This window comes from Narcine bancroftii, chromosome 8, assembly GCF_036971445.1.
Source record: "Narcine bancroftii isolate sNarBan1 chromosome 8, sNarBan1.hap1, whole genome shotgun sequence".
Classification (NCBI taxonomy): Eukaryota; Metazoa; Chordata; class Chondrichthyes; order Torpediniformes; family Narcinidae; genus Narcine; species Narcine bancroftii.
The window spans coordinates 3819317-3840330 of NC_091476.1; the positions used below are offsets into that span (position 1 = coordinate 3819317).

The following is a 21014-nucleotide window of genomic DNA, read 5'->3' on the forward strand; positions in this document are numbered from 1 at the left end:
ACGTTTACTGGAGAACATGAGCATGCAGCACTACTTCATCAGAAAACCTTCAGCTTACCATCTGTCTTTTATTTTCAAGGAGATTTGATCCAATCAGTCCAAGAAATGATCCAAACCCAAGCTAAAAGAGATTTAAAAAAAAAAAATCGATAAAATTCAAAACTTCAGTTTCAAAAGTGCATTCAACCAGAAGCTTTACATGTTTGTGTGTTCAAGTCATCTAAGGCAGAACGGGCAACAGATGGTTAAAAACTTGGTTTGTCGCCATTTAGTTTAGATTTAAAGAAATTCACTGTACAAGGACAATCAGGACCGATGTGAACTGAGTACAGAGAGATCTTGGGGTGCAAGTCCATAGATCCCTGAAAGTAGCCACACATGGAGAGGGTGTCAAAGAGTTTTATGCATGAAAACAGGCTTTTCAGCCCAACTTGTTCATGCTGACCAAGTTGACAACCAAAGCTAGTCCTATTTGTCTGCACTTGGACCCACATCTCTCCGAATCTTTCCTTTTACCTGTTGTAAAGTCTTTTGTACCCACCTTTACTGCTTCCTTTGGCAGCTCATTCCATATTCCCACCACCCTCCATGTGAAAAAGGTGCCGTCAGATACCTTTTAAATCTTTCCTTTCTTATCTTGAATCTATGCTCTCTATCCTGGGAAAGAGAGTGTGGCTATTTACCTTATCTATGCCCCTCGTGATTTTATGTCCCCCTCAGCCTCTTTATGCTCCATACAGAAAAGTCTAGCCTATCTTGTCTTTATAACTCAAGCCCTCCAGTCCCAGGTAGTGATGAAGGCATATGGGTCACTGGACTTCAGTGGCCAAGGCAGTGAGTGCAAAAGTCAGAATATCATGTAAAATATTGGTAATGTGCATAGTTCTGGTCACCATACAAGAAATATGTGAAGGTTTTAGAGAGAGTGAAGAAGAGGTTTACCAGATGATAATGGCTTTGGGGAATATCACCTACAAAGAGAAGATGGACAAACTTGGGTTGTTTACTTTTGAGTATCAGAGGCCAAGGGATGACCTTGAGAGAAGTATATGAAATTATGAGAGGCATGGATAGGGTAGATAGTCAGACAGGTCAAATAAGAGCAGTCAAGCTTGAAAGATGGAAGGAGGAAAGTTTAATTAGGTTTACAAGGCAGGATATTTAAAAAATACAGAGATTGGTAGATGCTGGGAATATGCTGCCAGGAGAGATAATAGGGACAAGCATGATATTGACATAATAAGGCATTTAGCCATGAACAGGATGAGAATAGGGGGATATAGACCACGTACGGACAGATGAGAATAGTTTAGATTGACATTGTGGTTGGCTATTTCCATTTGGCCTTTTTTTTTGTAATATTTTATTTATAATTTTAAATATATTTAACAATCAACCATCATATCAAATACAATACATCAAGAGAACCCCTCCCTCCACCCCCTTCCCTCTATACAAGTCCTATTAAACAGAGAAAGTATGAAGAAATGACTGGGACACCACGCCTGGCCTGAAGTGGTACATAGAATACATATGTCCAAAGTTAAACTATCTCATTTTTTTATTCTGACGTTGATAAGTGTAAAATATACGAGGCCTTTCTGATTCATGTTTTGGGATTGTCCAAAACTAAGATTTTTGGGAACAATTTTTCCAAACTCTATCAGAGATTCTTAGCATCAAAGTGGAACCTTGTCTTTGTCCTTGCTTTGTTTGGTTATTCTCAACAGGAAAATATTTCCTGAAATTTAGTTCAAAGAAGAGTTGCAGCTTTTACTTTATTGATAGCCAAATGAGCAATTTTGATGAAGTGGAAAGAGGATTTTCCACCTACTCATACGGGAACAGGGTATTATGTCTTGCTTGAGATTGGAGAAAATTAGATACAAAATTAAAGAGATTATGTTTTAATTTGACAAGATATGGGGCTCATTTATGGACTAGAATCAGAATTTTATCACATAGGCATGAATGCTTAGGGCGTAGGGTGTTTTAGGTCTGTTGTCTGGAAGCCAAGACTCATTTCTACACATTCTATTGGTTGGCGACCGTGTTGAGTGGGAGGGGTAGGCTTAGTATGGGAGGGGGGGTTCTCTCTTTTTTTTCTTTTTAGAAGAGATCACTTTAATTAGACAATTCACAATAAATATATTTCAATAATCGAATATTAGCTGGTTTTCCTTAAGAAATCCCTACTATATTCAAACATTGTATACAAGACAATGTATAAATTATTTACGATTTCATAATCTGTATCTGTATTTTATTGCATTAAGCTGTGTGATTATTGTATGTTCAACATGCAGTGTAATTATTCAAAACTAATAATATATTAAAAAGAAAGCAAAGAAAAAGAAACAACAAAAAAAACCATCCCCTTGTCTGTGGAGACACGATTATACCCGAGTTAAAATCTTTACAGAGATCTACTGGATAGACAGTAGCGACCATAAGTCTATACTGGTGCCAGTGAGGTACCTATCTTGAGACAAAGCTCTGGGAAGGTGACTTCCATGATCTTGGTGAGGGTGCCACAGAGGTCATACCAGAAGGGCCTCACCTTCACGCAGAGCCAGGTAGAATGTAAAAAGGAACTAACCTCTACACTACATCTAAAACACATCTCTGATAATTCAGGTTTACATTGGTGTAATTTCTGTGGGGTGAGGTACAGTTGAAGAAAATTATAATGGACCAATCTATACTTGGCAATGATAGTTGCCAACATAATTCCATGACATAGATCTGACCAGAGTTGTTCGTCAATTGTTGTGTCTAAGTCAGACTCCCATCTCACCCTAGATTTATGCAAATCTGGCTTTGGGGTCTCACTCATCAATAAAAAATACATTTTAGAAATAAACTTGTATTGCTCCAATTTCTCAGCAACAACTGCTTCATTGGTTTGTAGATTAGTGTGGGCTATTCTAGTGCTTTTGAAAAATCTTGAAGGTTTCTACATCCACTGACATTTCAGCCCATGATTCCAGATGCCAACAGCTTCTGGACTTGTCTTTCCTCAGCCCTCCTCCAACCCTTCCAATTATTACTAAATTAACTGACCTCTCTGGTAAGGGAGGTAGATAATACCGTCACTAATTATATGACGGATAAATTTGTTTTATGTGCAAATTGTGTTTCCCTAATTAAATGAATCCTGTTTTATAAATAAATAGACACTGACATTCCAGTAACTGGCTTTACTTGTATTCCACGATTCCTTGTGTTTTCACATTACAGTTCTGAGTTAAATTCCTCTGGCCTTACATACCCTTCCCACCTGCTGAGAAATTACTAACCCCCGCACCCACCACCTCCCCTTGTTCTTCCAAGTGACCGAAACGAGATTTGAAAGTAACACTAAACTCTGCTGGGATCACCTAGAATAAATGAGGTGCTACACTGGGGACCAGTGCTTAAAAACAGCCTTTCTTACAACACAGAAATGTAATCCACGATGCCATCCGATAGATTTCAATGCTGTACACCAATCTGCCATCTAAAAGTGAACACCTAATGGTAATGAAGGATTCAGCTGTTCCTAATCAGGGGCTATTCTTCTGTTTTCAATCAGAATAAAAGAAGGGGACAACAAATTAAAAAAACTGAATAAAATCTGTGCCAGTATTTGGTATCATAGCGTGTCACTGGTTAAATTTAAATACAGTTTAAGGCAGATAGAACACTACGTCTTGGGTGTGAATGGACAGTGTTCTCTGCTCCCCTGCTCAGATCATATATCACACAAGCTGTGATTTTTGCCTCCCTGAAGGTCACCAGATGTTGCAAGACATCAGGGAGCCAACCTGTCCAACAGTCCAACCAAACTCAAGCAGCACTGTGATAAAAGATAGCCCTTCATATCCTTCAATCTGTTCCCAGTCCCTCATCCACCACATTAATTGGTGATTCGATTGACTTTTTGGTGCAAAAGGAACTCATTTTCAAACTATTAAAGCTCATGGATGGAAACTCGTGGGCTTGTGGCTTGATTGACTCCCTGCAGGACATGCCCTTTACATCTGTCATTATCAATAAAGTGAAGAGTCAACCCATCTAGACTTGCATCAAAATCTTCAGAGGGCACTTCCACCGCACATACCTAAAACGGATGCCTCACATCTCTGCCATCGCCCGTTTCCTCTACTACAAAATAAGCACAAAACCTGCTGGAAAGACTCAGTAGTTCAGGCAGCATCTGCAGAGAGAGAAACAAAGTTGTCCCTTCAGGTCAATGACTTGCCATCACAACGGTTCAGAATCCAATGCAGGAAGGAGGAGCAGGAATGAATGAGAACAACTTTCACCAAACTCTCTCAGCTGGCACCACCATTCAGTTCTTGTTCTCTCCAACCTTCCTCCTTCTCTGCAACTGAACACGTTTGATTTCCAGTCTTGATCCAAGGTCATTGACCTGAAGCCTTAACTCTGCTTCTCTCTCCTCAGATTCTGCCTGAACTGCTGAGTTTCCAGCCAGTCTTTTTACATCAGATTGGCAGCATCTGCAGTTCTTTTGCTTTTCTATTATACAGCCTCATGTCCGTTTGAGTTATATCCGATCACAGATATGCCCGAGGTCACCATAAGGGCTGAATGAAAATTTACGCTGGGACTAACGTTGGTGGGCGTTAGCGGACATTAAATCACTTTCGACACGCGGGCTGAAAGCCAAAACATAGCGTTTGCGCTGGCAGCCGTATACGCCTAACTTCTAGTACAACTAGATGTGGATGATAAGGAGGTGTCAGCAGATGGAAACCATTCCTGAAGAATTGACAAATGAAGAGTTGCTTGAAGTGGAAGAGCAGCGTGTGACAGAAGAAGCAGCAAGAGGAGAAGAGGGGGAGGAGCTGCCAAAAAGATTCAGTGCGAAAGGTCGAGCAGAAATGTTTTTGACTTTGAACAGTGCCCTGAAACACGGATCCCAACGCAGAACATCACCTTTCGGTCGAGAGGGAAATAAATGATGCAATTGCTTGCTCTAGGCAAATTCATGATGGAAAAAAAGAGGCAAACCACACTAGATATCTTCCTGGAAAAAACCATCTCCTCCCACAGAAGAGCCTCAGGCAGGTCCTTCAGAAGTGACATTGGGATTTGACAACCAGGGTACAGTTGAAAAGTGAACAAAAAAAGGAGGCCTATAAAATTAAAAGCAAGTATTCAGCAAATTCTTTTGTTTGAATTGATTTTGTTGAAGATAATACTGAACTTTAGAAGAATGCTGTTCAATTCCTTCACATGGCACAACACTGCAGCACCAGTCTTGGTCAATGCTGTCCACACACAGTCTTCTTACCGTGCATGTACATTTTTAGAGGCATTGGACAGTATTTACATTTTATGAACTGTGGTATTTAGACACGTGTACGTCCAGAGGTTGAGGTAAATATGTATGAATGTCATGGTATCTTATGTTGTGCAGTAGATTTCACCTATAATGATCGACTCGTGCCCAAATCGATTTGTCCCCACTTCCAGAAGGTATCCCGGACGCAAGTCAATGCTTGGCTGTATTATATTTATTCCCTGGCAGCTCCATCATCTCCATCACGTGGAAACGATGCCTCGTCTTCCATCCTCCACACCCTCCTCATCAACCTTGCTTCGGGACAAAAATGGTCGCAATGAAGCCGAGGGAAAGTCACCCGGTCCACCACCCGCCCCTTCTCCTGGGGTCCACGGCTACTTGACCCCGAAGGTTGGTTGTCCAGCCCCAGTGCGTCCTCTGTTTCCGTGCAATCAAGACTCTTGAGCCTGGCCAAGTATCAAGGAGTTAGTCCAGCCCAGGAGGGGCATCGCCCCCAGGTTTTCTTCTGCTCCTCTGTCTTGTCGCGGTCTCGTTCCCCCCCGAACCCCAGTGTGATGGGAGACTGCATATTCGGGCCACTTTGCATTAAGAAGTTCTCCCGAATTCCGAAATTAATGAATGGTATTTATTTGATCATAAATGCATCTGCTAAAGCAGATTATTTAAATGGCTCAATCCTCATTCCAACCAGTGCACGTGTCAGACGAGCTGAGTTGAAGGTAAATAATACAACTTCCCCACACTTGACTACTCCTCAAGGATCATTCCTCCTTAACCCCCCCCCAATTCAGGTTGGACGTGAGCGATCAGTGACGCTGTGGAGAAGCCCCCAACATAGACTCGCTACTCACAATGACCCCGGGGTAGTATCCTCCGACTGACACATTCAGGGTCCGTGTGGTGGCCGCCAAGCCCACTGTCAGGATCAGCACGGAGGCAATGAGGAGGGCACCACTCACCAGCAGAGAGGCTCGCTTCCTTTTATTGAACAACCCTGCAAAGAGACGGCACGCCGTTATTTCCCATCCCGACCTCCATGTAAAGCAGAGGTCGCCCTCGGGGCATTCACTCTGCTGGTGGGACCGCACGGGCCCATGCACTTTCTCTCGGCCGCTCTCACCTTGCCAGATGCACCTACCTACTGAATCGTGCAGCGTTAATCCATTGGGTTGCTGAGTCAGAGCTTGCTGCATACTGATCCTGTCCAAGACAGAGCTCTCTCCCCCTCCCACCCCCCGGCCGCCCCCTCTCTCCCCCCCCTCGAACCCGAGCCTCAGGCCACCACAAGCCCGGATCACGCATGCATGCTGTTCCCCGCCCCCTCTCTCCTCCTCCAGATGTGGCGGCGGGTCGGGCGAAAGGAGATGGCAGAGCAGACTGGCCGCTCCGTTGGCAGCTCGGTGACTGTTTCCTCCTGCCCGCACTGCTGCGCTGGCTGCTGGCGAGCGCGCATGCGCCCGGAGCCCTGCCCGCGAGGGCATGGAGCGAGCTCCAGGGACGCTTCAACCCCAACGGGAACACCAGCCCCATCTCCCCGCTCCCTGCAGCCCCGACTCCCGCCACGGCCCTTCCAGCATCGCTCTGCAACAATTCGGTTCAAAACGCGATATCCCACATGAGCGGGAGTTTTAAATACTTCAGGCAGGTCCAACAGCAACTCCAGCAGGTCCAACAGCAACTCCAGCAGGTCCAACAGCAACTCCAGCAGGTCCAACAGCAACTCCAGCGGGTCCAACAGCAACTCCAGCGGGTCCAACAGCAACTCCAGCAGGTCCAACAGCAACTCCAGCGGGTCCAACTGCAACTCCAGCGGGTCCAACAGCAACTCCAGCAGGTCCAACAGCAACTCCAGCGGGTCCAACTGCAACTCCAGCGGGTCCAACAGCAACTCCAGCGGGTCCAACAGCAACTCCAGCGGGTCCAACAGCAACTCCAGCTGGTCCAACAATAACTCCAGCGGGTCCAACAGCAACTCCAGCGGGTCCAACTGCAACTCCAGCGGGTCCAACTTCAACTCCAGCGGGTCCAACTACAACTCCAGCGGGTCCAACTACAACTCCAGCAGGCCCAACTACAACTCTAGCAGGTCCAACTACAACTCCAGCAGGTCCAACTACAACTCCAGCAGGCCCTACAACAACTCCAGCAGGCCCTACAACAACTCCAGCAGCAGACCTACGAGCCAGGTAAAGAAGATCCAACCACGTGGATACAGAATGTGGTGACAGATTTCGGGTACTGAGGCTTCTGCTCCCTACCATCCTCCTGGCCAACGTACAGACTGGAGAATAAACTTGATGAACTCCAAGCCAGACTTCAACATCAGAGAGACATCAGGGAGAGCTATGTGATGTGCTTTACATGGCTAAATGCAGATATTCTGGACATGGTGCTGCAGCCCAAGGCCTACATCCTCCATCGGGCTGATCAAACACCAGCGTCTGGAAAAACAGGGGAGGTGGTGTTTGTGACATCATCAATTCATTGTGCACAGACCTGCCGGTCATGTCCCAGCTCTGCTCCCCCGACCTGAAACATCTGGCAATCATGTGTTACCCATTCTACCTGCCAAGGGAGTTCACCGCCATCAACCTGGTCATATTCCACCCTAGTAATTTGTTATCCACATGTGGTTACTGTTTAGAGGACAGAATACAACAGCCATCAGTGCCCTTTTACCCTTTCCATTTCAATTATTATGCATCTTCTGATCCTATGTCATCTTTTTCTAATGATTTATTCTTCATTATGTTGGTCCTTACATAGGAACATAGGAAGTAGGAACAGGAGGAGGCCAAAAATGGCCCATCGAGCCTGCTCCACCATTCAATACGATCATGGCTGATATAATTTATGACCTAACTCCACCTACCTGCCTTCTCCCCATATCCCCTAATTCCTCTATCATGTAAAAAATTATCTAACCGAATTTTAAATATGTTTAATGAGGCAGCCTCAACCACTTCCCTGGTTAGAGAATTCCAAACATTCACTACTCTCTGGGAAAAACTCTTTTTCCTCATCTCCATCCTAAATCTACTCCCCCGAATCTTGAGACTGTGTCCTCTCGTTTTAGTTTCCCCGGCCAGCTCAAAAAACTTTCCTACATCTATCCTATCCATACCCTTCATAATCCTATATGTTTCTATAAGATCTCCTCTCATTCTTCTGCACTCGAGCGAATACAATCCTAGACGATTTAATCTTTCATCATAAGTCAACCCCCTCATCCCAGGGATCAACCTAATAAACCTCCTCTGGACCGTCTCCAAAGCCAGTATATCCTTTCTCAAATATGGAGACCAGAACTGGACACAGTCCTCCAGGTGCGGTCTCACCAGTACCTTATACAGTTGCAACATTACCTCCCTACTCCTGAATTCAATTCCTCTAGCGATGAAGGCCAACATTCCATTTGCCTTCTTAATAACCTGCTGCACCTGCAACCTAACTTTTTGCAATTCATGCACAAGCACTCCCAAGTCCCTCTGCACAACAGCATGCTGTAGTTTTTCACTCTTTAAATAATATTCAGCTCTTTTATTTTTCTTGCCAAAGTGGATAACCTCACACTTACTAACATTGTACTTCATCTGCCAGACCTTTGCCCACTCATCCAGCTTAACTCTATCCCTCTGCAGACTCTCCACATCCTCATTACAATTTGCTCTTCCACTCAATCCGCAAACTTGGCTACACCACATTTTGTCCCCTCCTCCAAGTCATCAATGTAAATGATGAACAGTTGTGGGCCTAACGCTGACCCCTGCGGCACCCCACTTACCACTCTCTGCCAACTTGAAAAACTCCCATTTATCTCGACTCTCTGCCTCCTGTCAGACAACCAATTTTCAATCCAGGCCAATATATTTCCCCGGACTCCACTTTCCTGTAACTTACTGAGAAGTCTCTTGTGCAGCACCTCATCAAACGCTTTCTGGAAATCCAAATATACAACATCAACCTGTTCCCCTCTATCCACCTCACCCATTATATCCTCAAAGAATCCTAACAAGTTTGTCAAACAAGATCTTCCCTTTCCAAAACCATGCTGCGTCTGCCTGATTGAACCCTTACGTTCCAAAAGTTTCACTATTTCATCTTTAATGATGGCTTCAAGCATTTTTCCATCTACAGACATCAAGCTAATTGGTCGATAATTTCCAGTCTTCTGCCTACATCCCTTCTTAAAAAGTGGCGTGACATTTGCTGTCTTCCAGTCTACCGGGACCTGCCCAGAATCCAAGGAATTTTGGTATAGGACCACCAATGCATCAACTATAACTTCTGCCATTTCCTTCAGAACATTTGGATGCATATCATCAGGACCAGGTGATTTGTCTGGCTTTAGTCCCATAGTTACCAACAGAACCACTCCATTCCCTTTGCTTACCTGCCTTTCCTTTTGATACACTGTGTATCCTTGTACATTCAGCTCCCAATGATATCCATCCTTTAGCCATGACTCCCTGAACAAGATACAGAAATCAGGTATCTCTAGGCCCAAGAGGTGTTTTTTTTTCCCCCAGACTGCTATCAGGCTCTTTTTACAGGGTTAACATATTTATCCATGGTCTCATGCACTGCCGCAGAGACAATCCACAAATTGGAAGACTATCAATAAACTAGCCTGGTAGAAATACCTTCTGGCCCATGAAACCTGTACCACCCAATTAACTACCAACACCGAATGCTTTTATGGAGAGTGAGAGGAAACTGGAACACCCAGAGAAACCCATGTAGATCACTGAGAGAACTAACAAACTCCTTAAAGGCAGCAGTGGATTAAAACTGGGTCACCGGCAGTGTGTTAAATAGAATTTAAAAGGGACCTGTGGGAAATTTCTCAAACAGAAGGTGGTGGGTATATGGAATGAACTTTCAGAGGACCTTTAAAGGACAGTTAGACAGGCACGTGGATATAGAAGGTTGAGAAGGATATAGATAAATGAGACCAGCTCAGCTGGACAAATTGGTCAGCGTGGATGTTGAGCTGAAGAGCATGTTTCCATGTTCTATAATTCAAACGTACATAATTCAAAAGTATAACAGAGGAAGCAATGGACTCTGTTCTATAACGCTCTCCTGAGGTGGTGGGGAAATGGAATTGCAGAATTAAATATGGGGATAGGTCAATAACTTCACTTAAACATTAACCTGCCAGATGACTTGCTTAAACCTTGCTTGGATTGTATGTCAGCATTTGGAGTGAGATTGACAATGGTTTCTTATAAGAGAGGTCCTTATTACCGTCATATTTTTGGGAGATAAACATGAACTGGAACAATCTGAATGTGAAGGGACATTGGAAACCAGATGATTAGTCTTTTAGAAAGTGAGTAATTGTGCTTTTCCAAGTGCTCAGCATTTAACTGTCGGACAACCGCCAGGTTTACTGAGGAACAGTATCACACCAGCAGTGCAAACAATCTTTCAACACACAGGCAAGAAAGGTTAGATTATATTGAGCAGCAATAGCTACTGAATGTGGCAAATCTTGACAGAGGCAATGGTAGAAAATAGGTTTCAAATAAACTGGAAGGAAGACTACAGATTCCAGCATCTGCAGTCTCTGTCAGAAATACTGGGGGGTCTCTTTCTAACATTTGTCAGTGCCTCTTGATTAATAAAAATTGGGGTCAATCTCCTACTGAGAGTAATTTAATGGCTTGAACATCTCATGTGAAACCAACATGAAAGTGGTCTAATTAGGGGGTTCTGTCATTTTGTTAATTGGGCCTTTAAAATTTTGGAAATTTACTTCAAGGAAATTGACTCCACTGCACAGAACTCCAGATCAGTGGGTTAAATATAGTTGCTCAAGCCAGTTACAGTTTACCAATGCTCTTGTAAACTGATTGACAGCAACACATTGATGAAATAGGAAGAGTCTTATTCAGGAAACAGAAAGGGGTGCTTTTTACTAAAGCAACTGCCAAGAGAGTATTTATCACACAGTCAAAAGCGAATGTTATAAAGTTCTGAGAAATCTTGTACCATTGCAGATTTGGGAGAAATGTTACAAGATAGGGAGATGCCATCTTAATCCAAAAGGGGTTCCGGTGGTGACGTCACCCTTCTGATGGAAGCTAGTTATTTTTTGACCCTTAAATTCAATCCCTCTTCACAAGGTCATCTCCACCACATGGAACAGTACTCCACCACTACAAAAAAAAACGAAGGTATTCGATCTGATTTTCAGTGAGATTTGCTTTCTGAGACCCGCCACTCACACAGAGAGTGAGAAAAGAACAATTCTGGATAGAGCTGGTGGAGTTTGAGACAGGTTCAGTCCTGAATACTTCCTGAATGTTTCTGAATACTTTGAGCAAATTCTCATTAAAGAACCATGGAGATGAATTCTGTACCTGGCGGTGGAGAAGAACGCCTTGAGAATGATGTCAAAATGCCGGTAAGTGTCCTGTTGTGTGCTCATTCAATCTTTTCTGTTCAAGTTGTGAGTTTAATGATTCAGAGTTGATGATTTTCTTACAATCAAATGCACTTGAAGTAAAATCCACAAAGGGTTTAATAATTTTACTTTTTAGTAGAATAATTATTTAATAAACAAAAGATACTTTAATCATAGTTTCAACAAGATCTTAAAAAAAGAAACAATTATTTGGTTCTAAAATGCTTTGAATATGAAGAGCCTGGACTAGGATCATAAAGTTTCCCAATTTCCACCTGTCCTTTCATTAACTCACAAATTTACAATGGATCTGATTTCACCCTGACCAAGGCCAAATCTTTTCAGATTTGTAAGTAATGTTGGCAATTTTGCAGGGTTAGGGAATAAGAAAAGGAGTTCATAAAAGGATTAGCAAAGCACACAAAGAACCGGGAGAGAAAGAGTGTGATATAGTGCAGTATTACGTGAGTGCAGATGAAGAGTAATATTAGAGGATTCAGGAGAATCCTATATAAGATTGGTGACCTGCAGATTCAAATAGTTGAATGGGCTCACGATGACAAGAGACAGAACTGGTACTAAGAATTCCATGATCTAATGTAATTTGGAAAGAAAGAACTGAAGAAAAGTGGGATTGCTTTTGTCACGAGGTTGGGGTGATGGAGGGTGTAGGGCATGTTGAAAGAACCAAAGACTTGTTGATCCAAACCAAGGCTTTTATTAACTAAAAGACTGGAGCATATCACATGTAGGTCGACCAGTCCAGAATGACCTGGTCTGGCTTGGAGCAATCCTTTAAGACCTGCTACACTCTCAGCCAATCACAGTCATCCTACACTACAATCTGTACATAGACACATTGGTGTTAGAATGTGTACTATCGCAGAGGGTTTGGGCAATATTAAACAAATATTTCTTGTCTGCATCTACTGCAGAGATTAGGAAACTTGGGGAAGTAAATAGTTTTACTTTGAAGACAGTTCATAGATTGAAGATTCTGTTTATTGTAAGGTGCACCTACATAAAGATTGAAGATTCTGTTTATTGTAAGTGCACCTACATAAAGATTGAAGATTCTGTTTATTGTAAGTGCACCTACATAAAGATTGAAGATTCTGTTTATTGTAAGGTGCACCTACATAAAGATTGCTGCGTGACCTGTTGAGTTTCTCCAAAGTTTTTGTGTAAACTATGACCACAGAATCTGCAATCATTCTTGTTTGAGAAACTTTTCCATTTGTTTGCTTTCTAAAAGTGCAGATGTGCCACTAATTCAGTGCCCCTATTAAGACAAGCAAGAGAAGAAGATTCAGAGATGTCGAGCGACCATAGACCTGCCACATCCTCCGATGCTCCCACCTCTGTCACTGCGCAGCCTCCAATAAGGTCCAAGGTGAATCTGATCTCCTGGCATCCAAACCATCCTCCTTGGCCCCGGGTTTGAACCCCAAAAGCCCAAGGAGACCCTCTCGCCCTCGGCACCCTCACAAATCCCAGACCACAAGGTGGTTGCTAGCAGCTCAGGCCTAGTGCGAGTCCTTCAGATGCTGAACCTGAGCAGAGCCCTTTGCTGGAAATCTTAAAATGTGCCTTAGATCAATCCTGGGATGAGATCAAGTGCATCCTGGGGCATTGCAGGAAGTTAGGGAAGAACTTGACATCAGCTCTCCAGGGATATGTGGATTATTGTTAGCCAAGGGTGAGGTACCAGAAGACTGGAGGGTGGCTAAGAAAGGCTGCAAAAACAAGCCAGGGAACTATAGGCCAATGAACTTTCCATCAGTTGTGGGTAAGTTACTGGAGGTGATTCTGAGAATCAGGGTTTAAAAGATTTGGAAATTATTTTTTATTTTATTTTAATGATACAACACAGTAGAAGGGCTTTCTAGCCATAAAACCTGTGCCACTCAAGTAACCAAACAAGCCCATACCTTTTGGAGGGTTGGAGGAAATCGGAGCACCTGGAGAAAATTCATGGGCATCAGGGAAATGGGGGTTCATGCAGGAAAATGGATTCTTGGCTAGAAGATCAGCCATGATGTTTTTTTGAAGGGCAGAACAACCACAAGGGGCTGAATATTCTCACATTCATTCATTCATGTCTAGATGAAGACGGCGTCAGCATTTATCGACACTCCCCGATTACCCTTGAGGAGGCAGTGACCTTCATTCTTAAACAATGGCAGTCCACATTGACCCTGTTTAGATGCAACAAGGGAACCACTGGCCAGGCCATATAAATGGGCAATCTGTACATGTAATTGCCTCTATGATTAAAACTGGGTTTTCATTTCATATTTATTTAATTAACTGAATGAAGATCCCTTCTGTCGTGTTGGAATTTAAACTCGTATTACCCTCCTTTGTCCCCAAGTATTTTTGAGCTTGGATTGAGAGGGGAGTGAGTGGCTCAGTGGAAGTTGACAGCTTGGGTAAAAAGTGTTATAGAACTGGATTGAATCAGTGGTTTTAAGGTAGATTCTGATTGGTTGGCAGTTGATAGAAGTGTTCCACAGGGGTCAGTGTTGGGGTCGCTTCTTTTATGTTGTCCTGAATATTAATGATTTTGATTATGGAATGAGTGGCTTTGTGGCCAAGTGTGAAAATGACATGAACGTAAATGGAGGAGCAGGTAGTGTGGAGGAAACAGGGAGGCTGCAGAAGGACTTGGATGGATTAGGAGAATGGGCAGAGAAGGAGCAGATGAAATACAATGTTGGACAGTGGATGGTTTTGCAAAAAAATCAATGGGCAGAGACTATTTTCTAAATGGGAAGAAAATTGAAAATCCCCAGATGCAAAGGGTCCTGGGAGTCCTCATGCAGGACAGCCTGAAGGTAAACTTGTAGGTTGAATTGGTGGTGAAGAATGAAAAAGTAATGCTGGCGTTCATTTCAAGAGGAATACAAGAAGATCAGGGATTTCAGATTTATTGCCAGAGTACATACATGACATCGCAGACAACCCTGAGATTCCTTTTTCCTGTGGGTGCGGCAGAATTACCTCTAATTGGTAGTGTAAAAAATAAACTGCACGCAGCGAGAACATGTAAACAAAGAACTATAAAGAGGTAACGAATGTAAACAAACTGACTGTGCAATATAGAGAGAACAAAAGATCATCAATAAAGTGCACAAGTAAGAGTCCTTAAATGAGTCTCTGAGTATGTCATTGAGGAGTCTGATGGTGGAGGGGGAGTAGCTGTTATGCGATGCTAAAGCTTTATAAGGCCCTGGTGAGATGTCACGTGGAGTATTGTGAGCAGTTTTGGGCTCCTCATTTAAGAAAGGATGTGCTAATGTTGGAGAAGGTTCAGAGAAGGTTCTGAGTATGAAAGGGATATCATTTGAGGAGTGTTTGATGGTTCTTGGCCTGTACTTCTAGTATTTAAGAGAATGAGGGGGGGGGGGGGGAGTTGAAATCTCATTGAAACCTTACAAATGTGAAAAGCATGGACAAAGTTGATGTGGAAAGGTCGTTTCCCATGGTGGGAGAGCCTAGGACAAGGCGGCAAAATTTCAGGATTGAAGGGGGAAACAGATTAATTTTTCTTTTAGTCTGGAGGTGGTAAATTGTGGCATTTGTTGTCACAGGCAGTTGTGGAGGCCAGTTCACCTGGTATATTTGAAGCAGAGATTTGAGATTTTTACACAGAAATCCCACGGAATTGCTGTAAGGAAGACCCAGTATTAAACCGACTTTGGTTGATTACACAGAACTGAACAAAACTGGCATAATGCCAAATCAATCTGTCTTTTTACATAGCAAGTTGTTATTCTGGGAGCAAAAGAGGCAGGACGAGTAACTCAACACCATCTAATATGATGTTTAACATATGCGTTGGACATATTTTTCTACACAAAAATGGTGGTAGATCTTGATGTGCTTATGCTATTAGCCATGAACATGTATACCACTCTTCGAACGCAAGCTAATTTCCTGCGCATGGTACATGACTTTAAGATGCGTAGATAAATGCAAAATTTGTGTGATCAGAAATGCATTCGAGGAGAAATTAAAGAGAAGAAAGATGTTTGAGGCAGAAAGGCGCGTGGACCTTAGACGGAGACATTTAGTTCTCGTGAGTCAATTCGCGCTGGTCTTGGATAGAAAGATGTGGAGGAGTGAGAGACCACAAGGGCTTGTGTTCTGGTCTAATGTCTTCAAGAGTTTTGATGGAGATGAGTGGTGAAGTCATTTCCATATGTCAAGACAACAAACTGCCAACAGCCTCTGGAACCTTGGCTTGGACTCGCCGTTGCTGTGTGGTGGTATGTGATACAACACAGCTCATTCCACGTACCCCCACCCTACATGTGAAAACGATGCTCCACCTGTCCCCTTTACACCTTTCCCCTGTTGCCCAAAGCCTATGACGTCCAGCTTCAGACTTCCAACTCTGGGATAAAATAACTCTGATTATCTATCCTAGCAATGTCTAAATTACAAATTGAAAGGTTCGCCACCCCTGCCATATTCGATTATTTTATGGTGTATAAAAGTGACACAGCAGTGTTTCACATATTATTGCAAATTCTGATCATCCTTTCCCTCTCCAATCAAACGAGACATTCTCATAACTAGAAAAATCCTAATGTATTTTGCAGAGTCTTATTAATGAGAAATTTGCTGGTCATTCTATGGAAATAGATATAGATCCAGTCATGGTATTGATACCATCTTAGGATCATAAAATATTAAAAATTCAGTAAAAAGACTGTTAATTTCAATGGGCCCCAATGAACAGTCCCAAGTTTACTCCAATAGAAATAGTGGAAACTTTAATCAGAGAAAAAAATTGAAATTTTCATTGATCAATAATTAATTATTTACATTTAACATCAAAATCAATACATAACTTTTCTGTAAAATTAAGACTGAACTTAAAAGTTTGCATCCACTGTAGACATCTATGTGAGGTGCTCTTTTACTTCTTAAAGGAAGTAAAGCTCTTAAAGCTTCTTAAAGCTCATAAAGGATCTCCACCACCCTGGTCACAACCTCTTCTTACTGCCACCTACAGGATACAGAAGCACCTCCTTGCAGAACAGTTTCTTCACCACAGCTGTCAGACTCTAGAACCTACCCCTGTTAGACTAATCATAGACGGCTCCAGCAGTACAATAGGACTGTCTGCATTTTGCACTAGGATTATTGTGAATATTTTTATCCATCTTATGTATTTATGGTGTCTTTTAATTCAAGTACGTTTACTATGAGAGTTTATTTTACAAATACCAGTCAGATGCAGCAAGTAGGGATTTAGTGCATCTGTATATAATAAACTCATGATGATTTACTCTATCAATCACGTGATCTATCTCCTAACTACCGTTCAAAATGTCCCGGGGTGTAGGTTAATGGCATGTAAATCGGGTGGCAGGGACTCGTAGGGCCGAATTGGCCTGTTACAGAGCTATATGTCTAAATTTAAAAAAAATACTGTTCTTTATTTCAATAAATTTCCAAATGGTACAAGCCATCGGTTCTTTTTATTGGTACAGGTTTGCAGTTCTGATGGATAATGGAAAATGTTGTTTAAACTGTAAAATAATGGTATAATAAATTGTAATAATTTTCCATTTTTTCTAATTTTTAAATAAAATTCACATGAAATATAAAGCATTTAGATTTGGGGAAAAAAGTCATAGAACAGACCCTTTGGCCCATATGTTTGTGTTGAACATGACGTCCAAATCAAACTAAAACTCTCTTGCTCTATATCTGTCCTTCCCCTTTATATTCACATCTAGAAGCCACCTAAATCCCACTATTGTATCCTCTTCCACCACTACTCCAGGCAGCCAAAACAAAAATGCCCTTAAATTTCCATCCCCTCCCTTTAAAAGCATTTTCTTTGTGATATTTTTACATGAGGGAAAAGATTTTGATTGCTTAACCTCATGATTTTATAAACCTCTGTCAGGTCACCCCTCACCCTCCCTACGCCCCATAGAAAACAACCCAATCTCTCCCCATAACCCATTCCCTCTAAACCAGGCAACATCCTGGTAAACTCCTGTACCCTTTCCGAAGCACCTCCATCCTTCCTGGAATGGGGTGATCAGAATTACAGCCAGTAACCGAAGTGCAGTTTTACACAGTTGCAACAGGACTTCCTTGCTTTTGTACTCAAAGCAAAATTAAAATCTGAGAAATATGAAAATTGACCATAGATAATTTTATCCAATGCAACATTTTGCCTTTAACTTCCATGATATATTTTGCTGCCATAGCAGATGATTTGGCTATTTTTCATTCTTGTCTCACTGCCACACTGCTGTTTTATAAAGAGTGAAGGTTGTATTCAATGTTTACTGAGACATCTCTGCATTTGGAAATTGATTGCTTACGAGCTTGGATGTTATTAAATATAATCACCATGATGTAAGGATGGTGTTAAAATCATGATCCACCTTGAGAAGTGCCCAGAAATTGGGTAACACAGCTCCATCGTTTGTAATTCAATTTCAATGTGGTACCAACTGTCAAGGAAAAATGTTGACTTACCGTTATTTGCATAAAGCGATTTTCTTTACAGATCCTGACGCACGAATTGCACTAAATGTTCAGTGGAAAAGAAAGGTGTTAAACACAGATTTAGATAGCACTTCTGAAATGCAGATAATGATACCTAACCAACGTTTTGGGCTTGAACCCTTCATCAAGATCTGAGCAAAATTTATTCTGTTTCCCTCCCCATTCCCCAATATAGGTCAAGAACACCCCAAAATACTCACTAATCTACCTCCTTTCTGGGCCGACCCTACAAGTCTTCTCAATCCTTCTAAATGCATTTACTGACTTACACGTTAATTTGTGGAAAATATATATTAGAGTTAAAAACTTGAATTTATTGTAACGAGTCCCATTAAGCCATGTCTATTGTGTTAAATGATCGCAGCTGTAGTTTATAACCATCTCTATTAATTTAAATGCTCTATGTGTAGAACTGGATTGTCTTGATAAATAATGAAGCTTAAATATTGCAGGTTACTGCTTAGTAAAATATATTTGCATCAAGCTGTATCACATCAACTTAGACTATTTTAGACATGTTTTTAGTACAACCAGCACAGAAAAAGGCCCTTTGGCCCATCTAGTCATGCTGAACTATTTGTCTGCCTATTCCCAGTGAACTCTACCCAGACTATAGATCTCCATACCCAGCTCTGGATTGATCAAAGGTACTACAGGATCCCTGTCAAAGTGTTTCATTGGGATCACCATATGACCAGAATCACAATATCATCATCAGTTCACAGAGAAGGGAATATGGTTATGGTCATGGTAGACTGACCTCTATCCTGCAGAAGCCAAGTATCAACTCTGAGACACCATCAAACACGTCCCTGTGGACCATGACCCCATCAATGAACACCAGACCATTGTGTTGCTGGTTTCAGGGAGCTCTGGAGTTGTACCCCAAGATCCCTCTGTGCACCAATGCCCCTGAGGATTCTCCCATTTACTTCATACTTTCCTTTTACATTTGACCTCTCAAATGTATCACCTCACACTTCTCTGCCCCAATTTTCAACTGATCTATCTATATCCTGCTGTATCCTTCAACAACCTCCATTGTTATCCATAACTCCACCCATTTTCATCTGCAAACTTGTTAATCAGACCATATGTATGGGATTCACATCCCAGTGATCATTCCAAATGTGAATATTTGGAATACTCTATTAAAAGAGGAATGGAACAGAGATGTTAGCACTTTCAAGGCGAGGGAGATATTTAGGTTTTGTGTGAGTTGAAGATAAAAAACAGGAACGTTAGATTGAAGATGAAGATGAGATCCACCATGGGCTGCTAGTCTTGTTATGCTTGTATTCTTGGGACTTGGCCCTTGGCAATGACTGCTCTATTGCTTTTTGACCATTTATTGGGGTAGGAGAGTGGGAAATGGGATGCAGAAGAGTGGTGATGCCTTCTGTTTCCCTGTCATGATCTCAGTTTTACTGTTCAAAATCCTTGGAGCTGGCTTGTTATTCCTCACTACATTTCTGGGTAAGACTCACCTCCTGTACGCTGAGCAGCTCCTCCAATATGGAAACAAGGAGGCTGATTACTGATCAGATGACATCTTAGAATGTCAGGAGGGAATGTTCCTCAACATCTGTGGCTTTTGTAGCCTGTTTTATCAAAACAATCTTCGACCACTCTTAACTCAAACTAAACTTCCCGTTGCTGTTGCACCTCTCACTGATTCAGGCAAATGTGGACAAAGAAGAAGTGGAGGCGCAAACCAAAATGGTCGACGGCAAACCTGCCGTTACATGGGGTGCAAGAATGCTTCAGTTTAAAACTTTTCTGTGGAATCCAGAAGAGAGAGAATTCATGGGAAGAACATCCAAGAGTTGGTGTGAGTAATTGTACATTCATGTTTAATGCTGATTTAGAGCTGGAGAGGTTCACCGAAGGTGCAGTCAACAAAAAGCTAATCTTGGACTGAATCCAATCATGTACCTGCATATCGTGGTCTGAGCACTGTCAGGTCAATATTTACAGCATGTGAATTTTGATTTGAACTCTAAAGACACTGATTTGGTTATTGAAATGTCAGATAGTAAAGGAGTGTAATAATTATGAGAAAAGTGTCAGATGATTTCAAGATTCCTTTATTGTCCATGTCACAGTGCAGAACATGCAATATTACCACATTGCCTTCTGCCTGCTGTCAGGCAGACAAAGAGTTGACATTAGCATCGTCACCATGTTTTCCTTACAGTGCAAGAGAAAGAGAAGCAAAGACCCTTCAGAGTCACTGAGTGTTCATGGATTCACCTCCAGCCCTTCTGCAGCCCCTGCCCCTGCAGCCACACAGACTCCATTTGCAGCTCACTTCAAAAGCAATCAGTTCTGAAACAATGTACAGTATAAATATGTCACCAACTCTGCACAGAATGCAGACAAGGTAGTTACATGAAGGAGAAATCTAGGTGCGCATTCGTTTGAAAAACCAGCATGGATGTGTTCGTCGATTCATGTATTTTTTGGTGATTCTGTAAATTATCACCAAACAAATTTTTTTGGGGTAATGTTTTATTTATCATTTTAATATATTTAACAATCAACAATCAAATGAAAAACATCAAGAGAACCCCTACCTCCACCCCTTCCTCTCTGTATGTCTATTAAACAGAGAAAGAACAAAGAAACAAAAAAAAAGCATCCCATTGTCAGTGCGCGCGTATGGAGACACGATAATACCACAGAGTTAAAATCTTTACAGAGATCTACAGGATTGACAGTAGCAATCATTAGTCTATACTGGCGTGAGTG

At 42.1% G+C, this 21014-nt stretch overlaps 2 protein-coding genes across 17 annotated transcripts in view; one reads left to right on the forward strand and one right to left on the reverse strand.

Moving 5' to 3' along the window:
• tmem255a (transmembrane protein 255A) overlaps positions 1-7755 on the reverse strand; it is a 50816-nt gene extending 43061 nt beyond the window's left edge. For 10 of the 15 annotated variants that reach the window (XM_069892677.1, XM_069892676.1, XM_069892674.1 and 7 more), the window contains exons 1-3: positions 6432-6519; positions 6163-6305; positions 59-121 (exon numbers count right to left, since the gene is read on the reverse strand). In XM_069892677.1, coding sequence (XP_069748778.1) covers positions 59-121; positions 6163-6305; positions 6432-6504 — 279 coding nt within the window. In that variant the 5' untranslated portion in view covers positions 6505-6519. Of the gene's footprint in view, positions 1-58; positions 122-5212; positions 5310-6162; positions 6306-6431; positions 6555-7569 lie in introns of those variants that run through there. The other 5 variants (XM_069892672.1, XM_069892682.1, XM_069892685.1 and 2 more) reach the window with 5 other exon arrangements.
• A 1776-nt stretch (positions 7756-9531) lies between these two features.
• The window catches only part of atp1b4 (ATPase Na+/K+ transporting subunit beta 4), a 33014-nt gene continuing 21531 nt past the window's right edge, over positions 9532-21014 (forward strand). The window contains exons 1-3 of one of the 2 annotated variants that reach the window (XM_069892687.1): positions 9532-9643; positions 11317-11723; positions 19944-20094. In XM_069892687.1, the coding sequence (XP_069748788.1) occupies positions 11661-11723; positions 19944-20094 (214 nt within the window). In that variant the 5' untranslated portion in view covers positions 9532-9643; positions 11317-11660. The remainder of the gene's footprint in view (positions 9644-11316; positions 11724-19943; positions 20095-21014) is intronic. The other variant, XM_069892688.1, reaches the window with a different exon arrangement.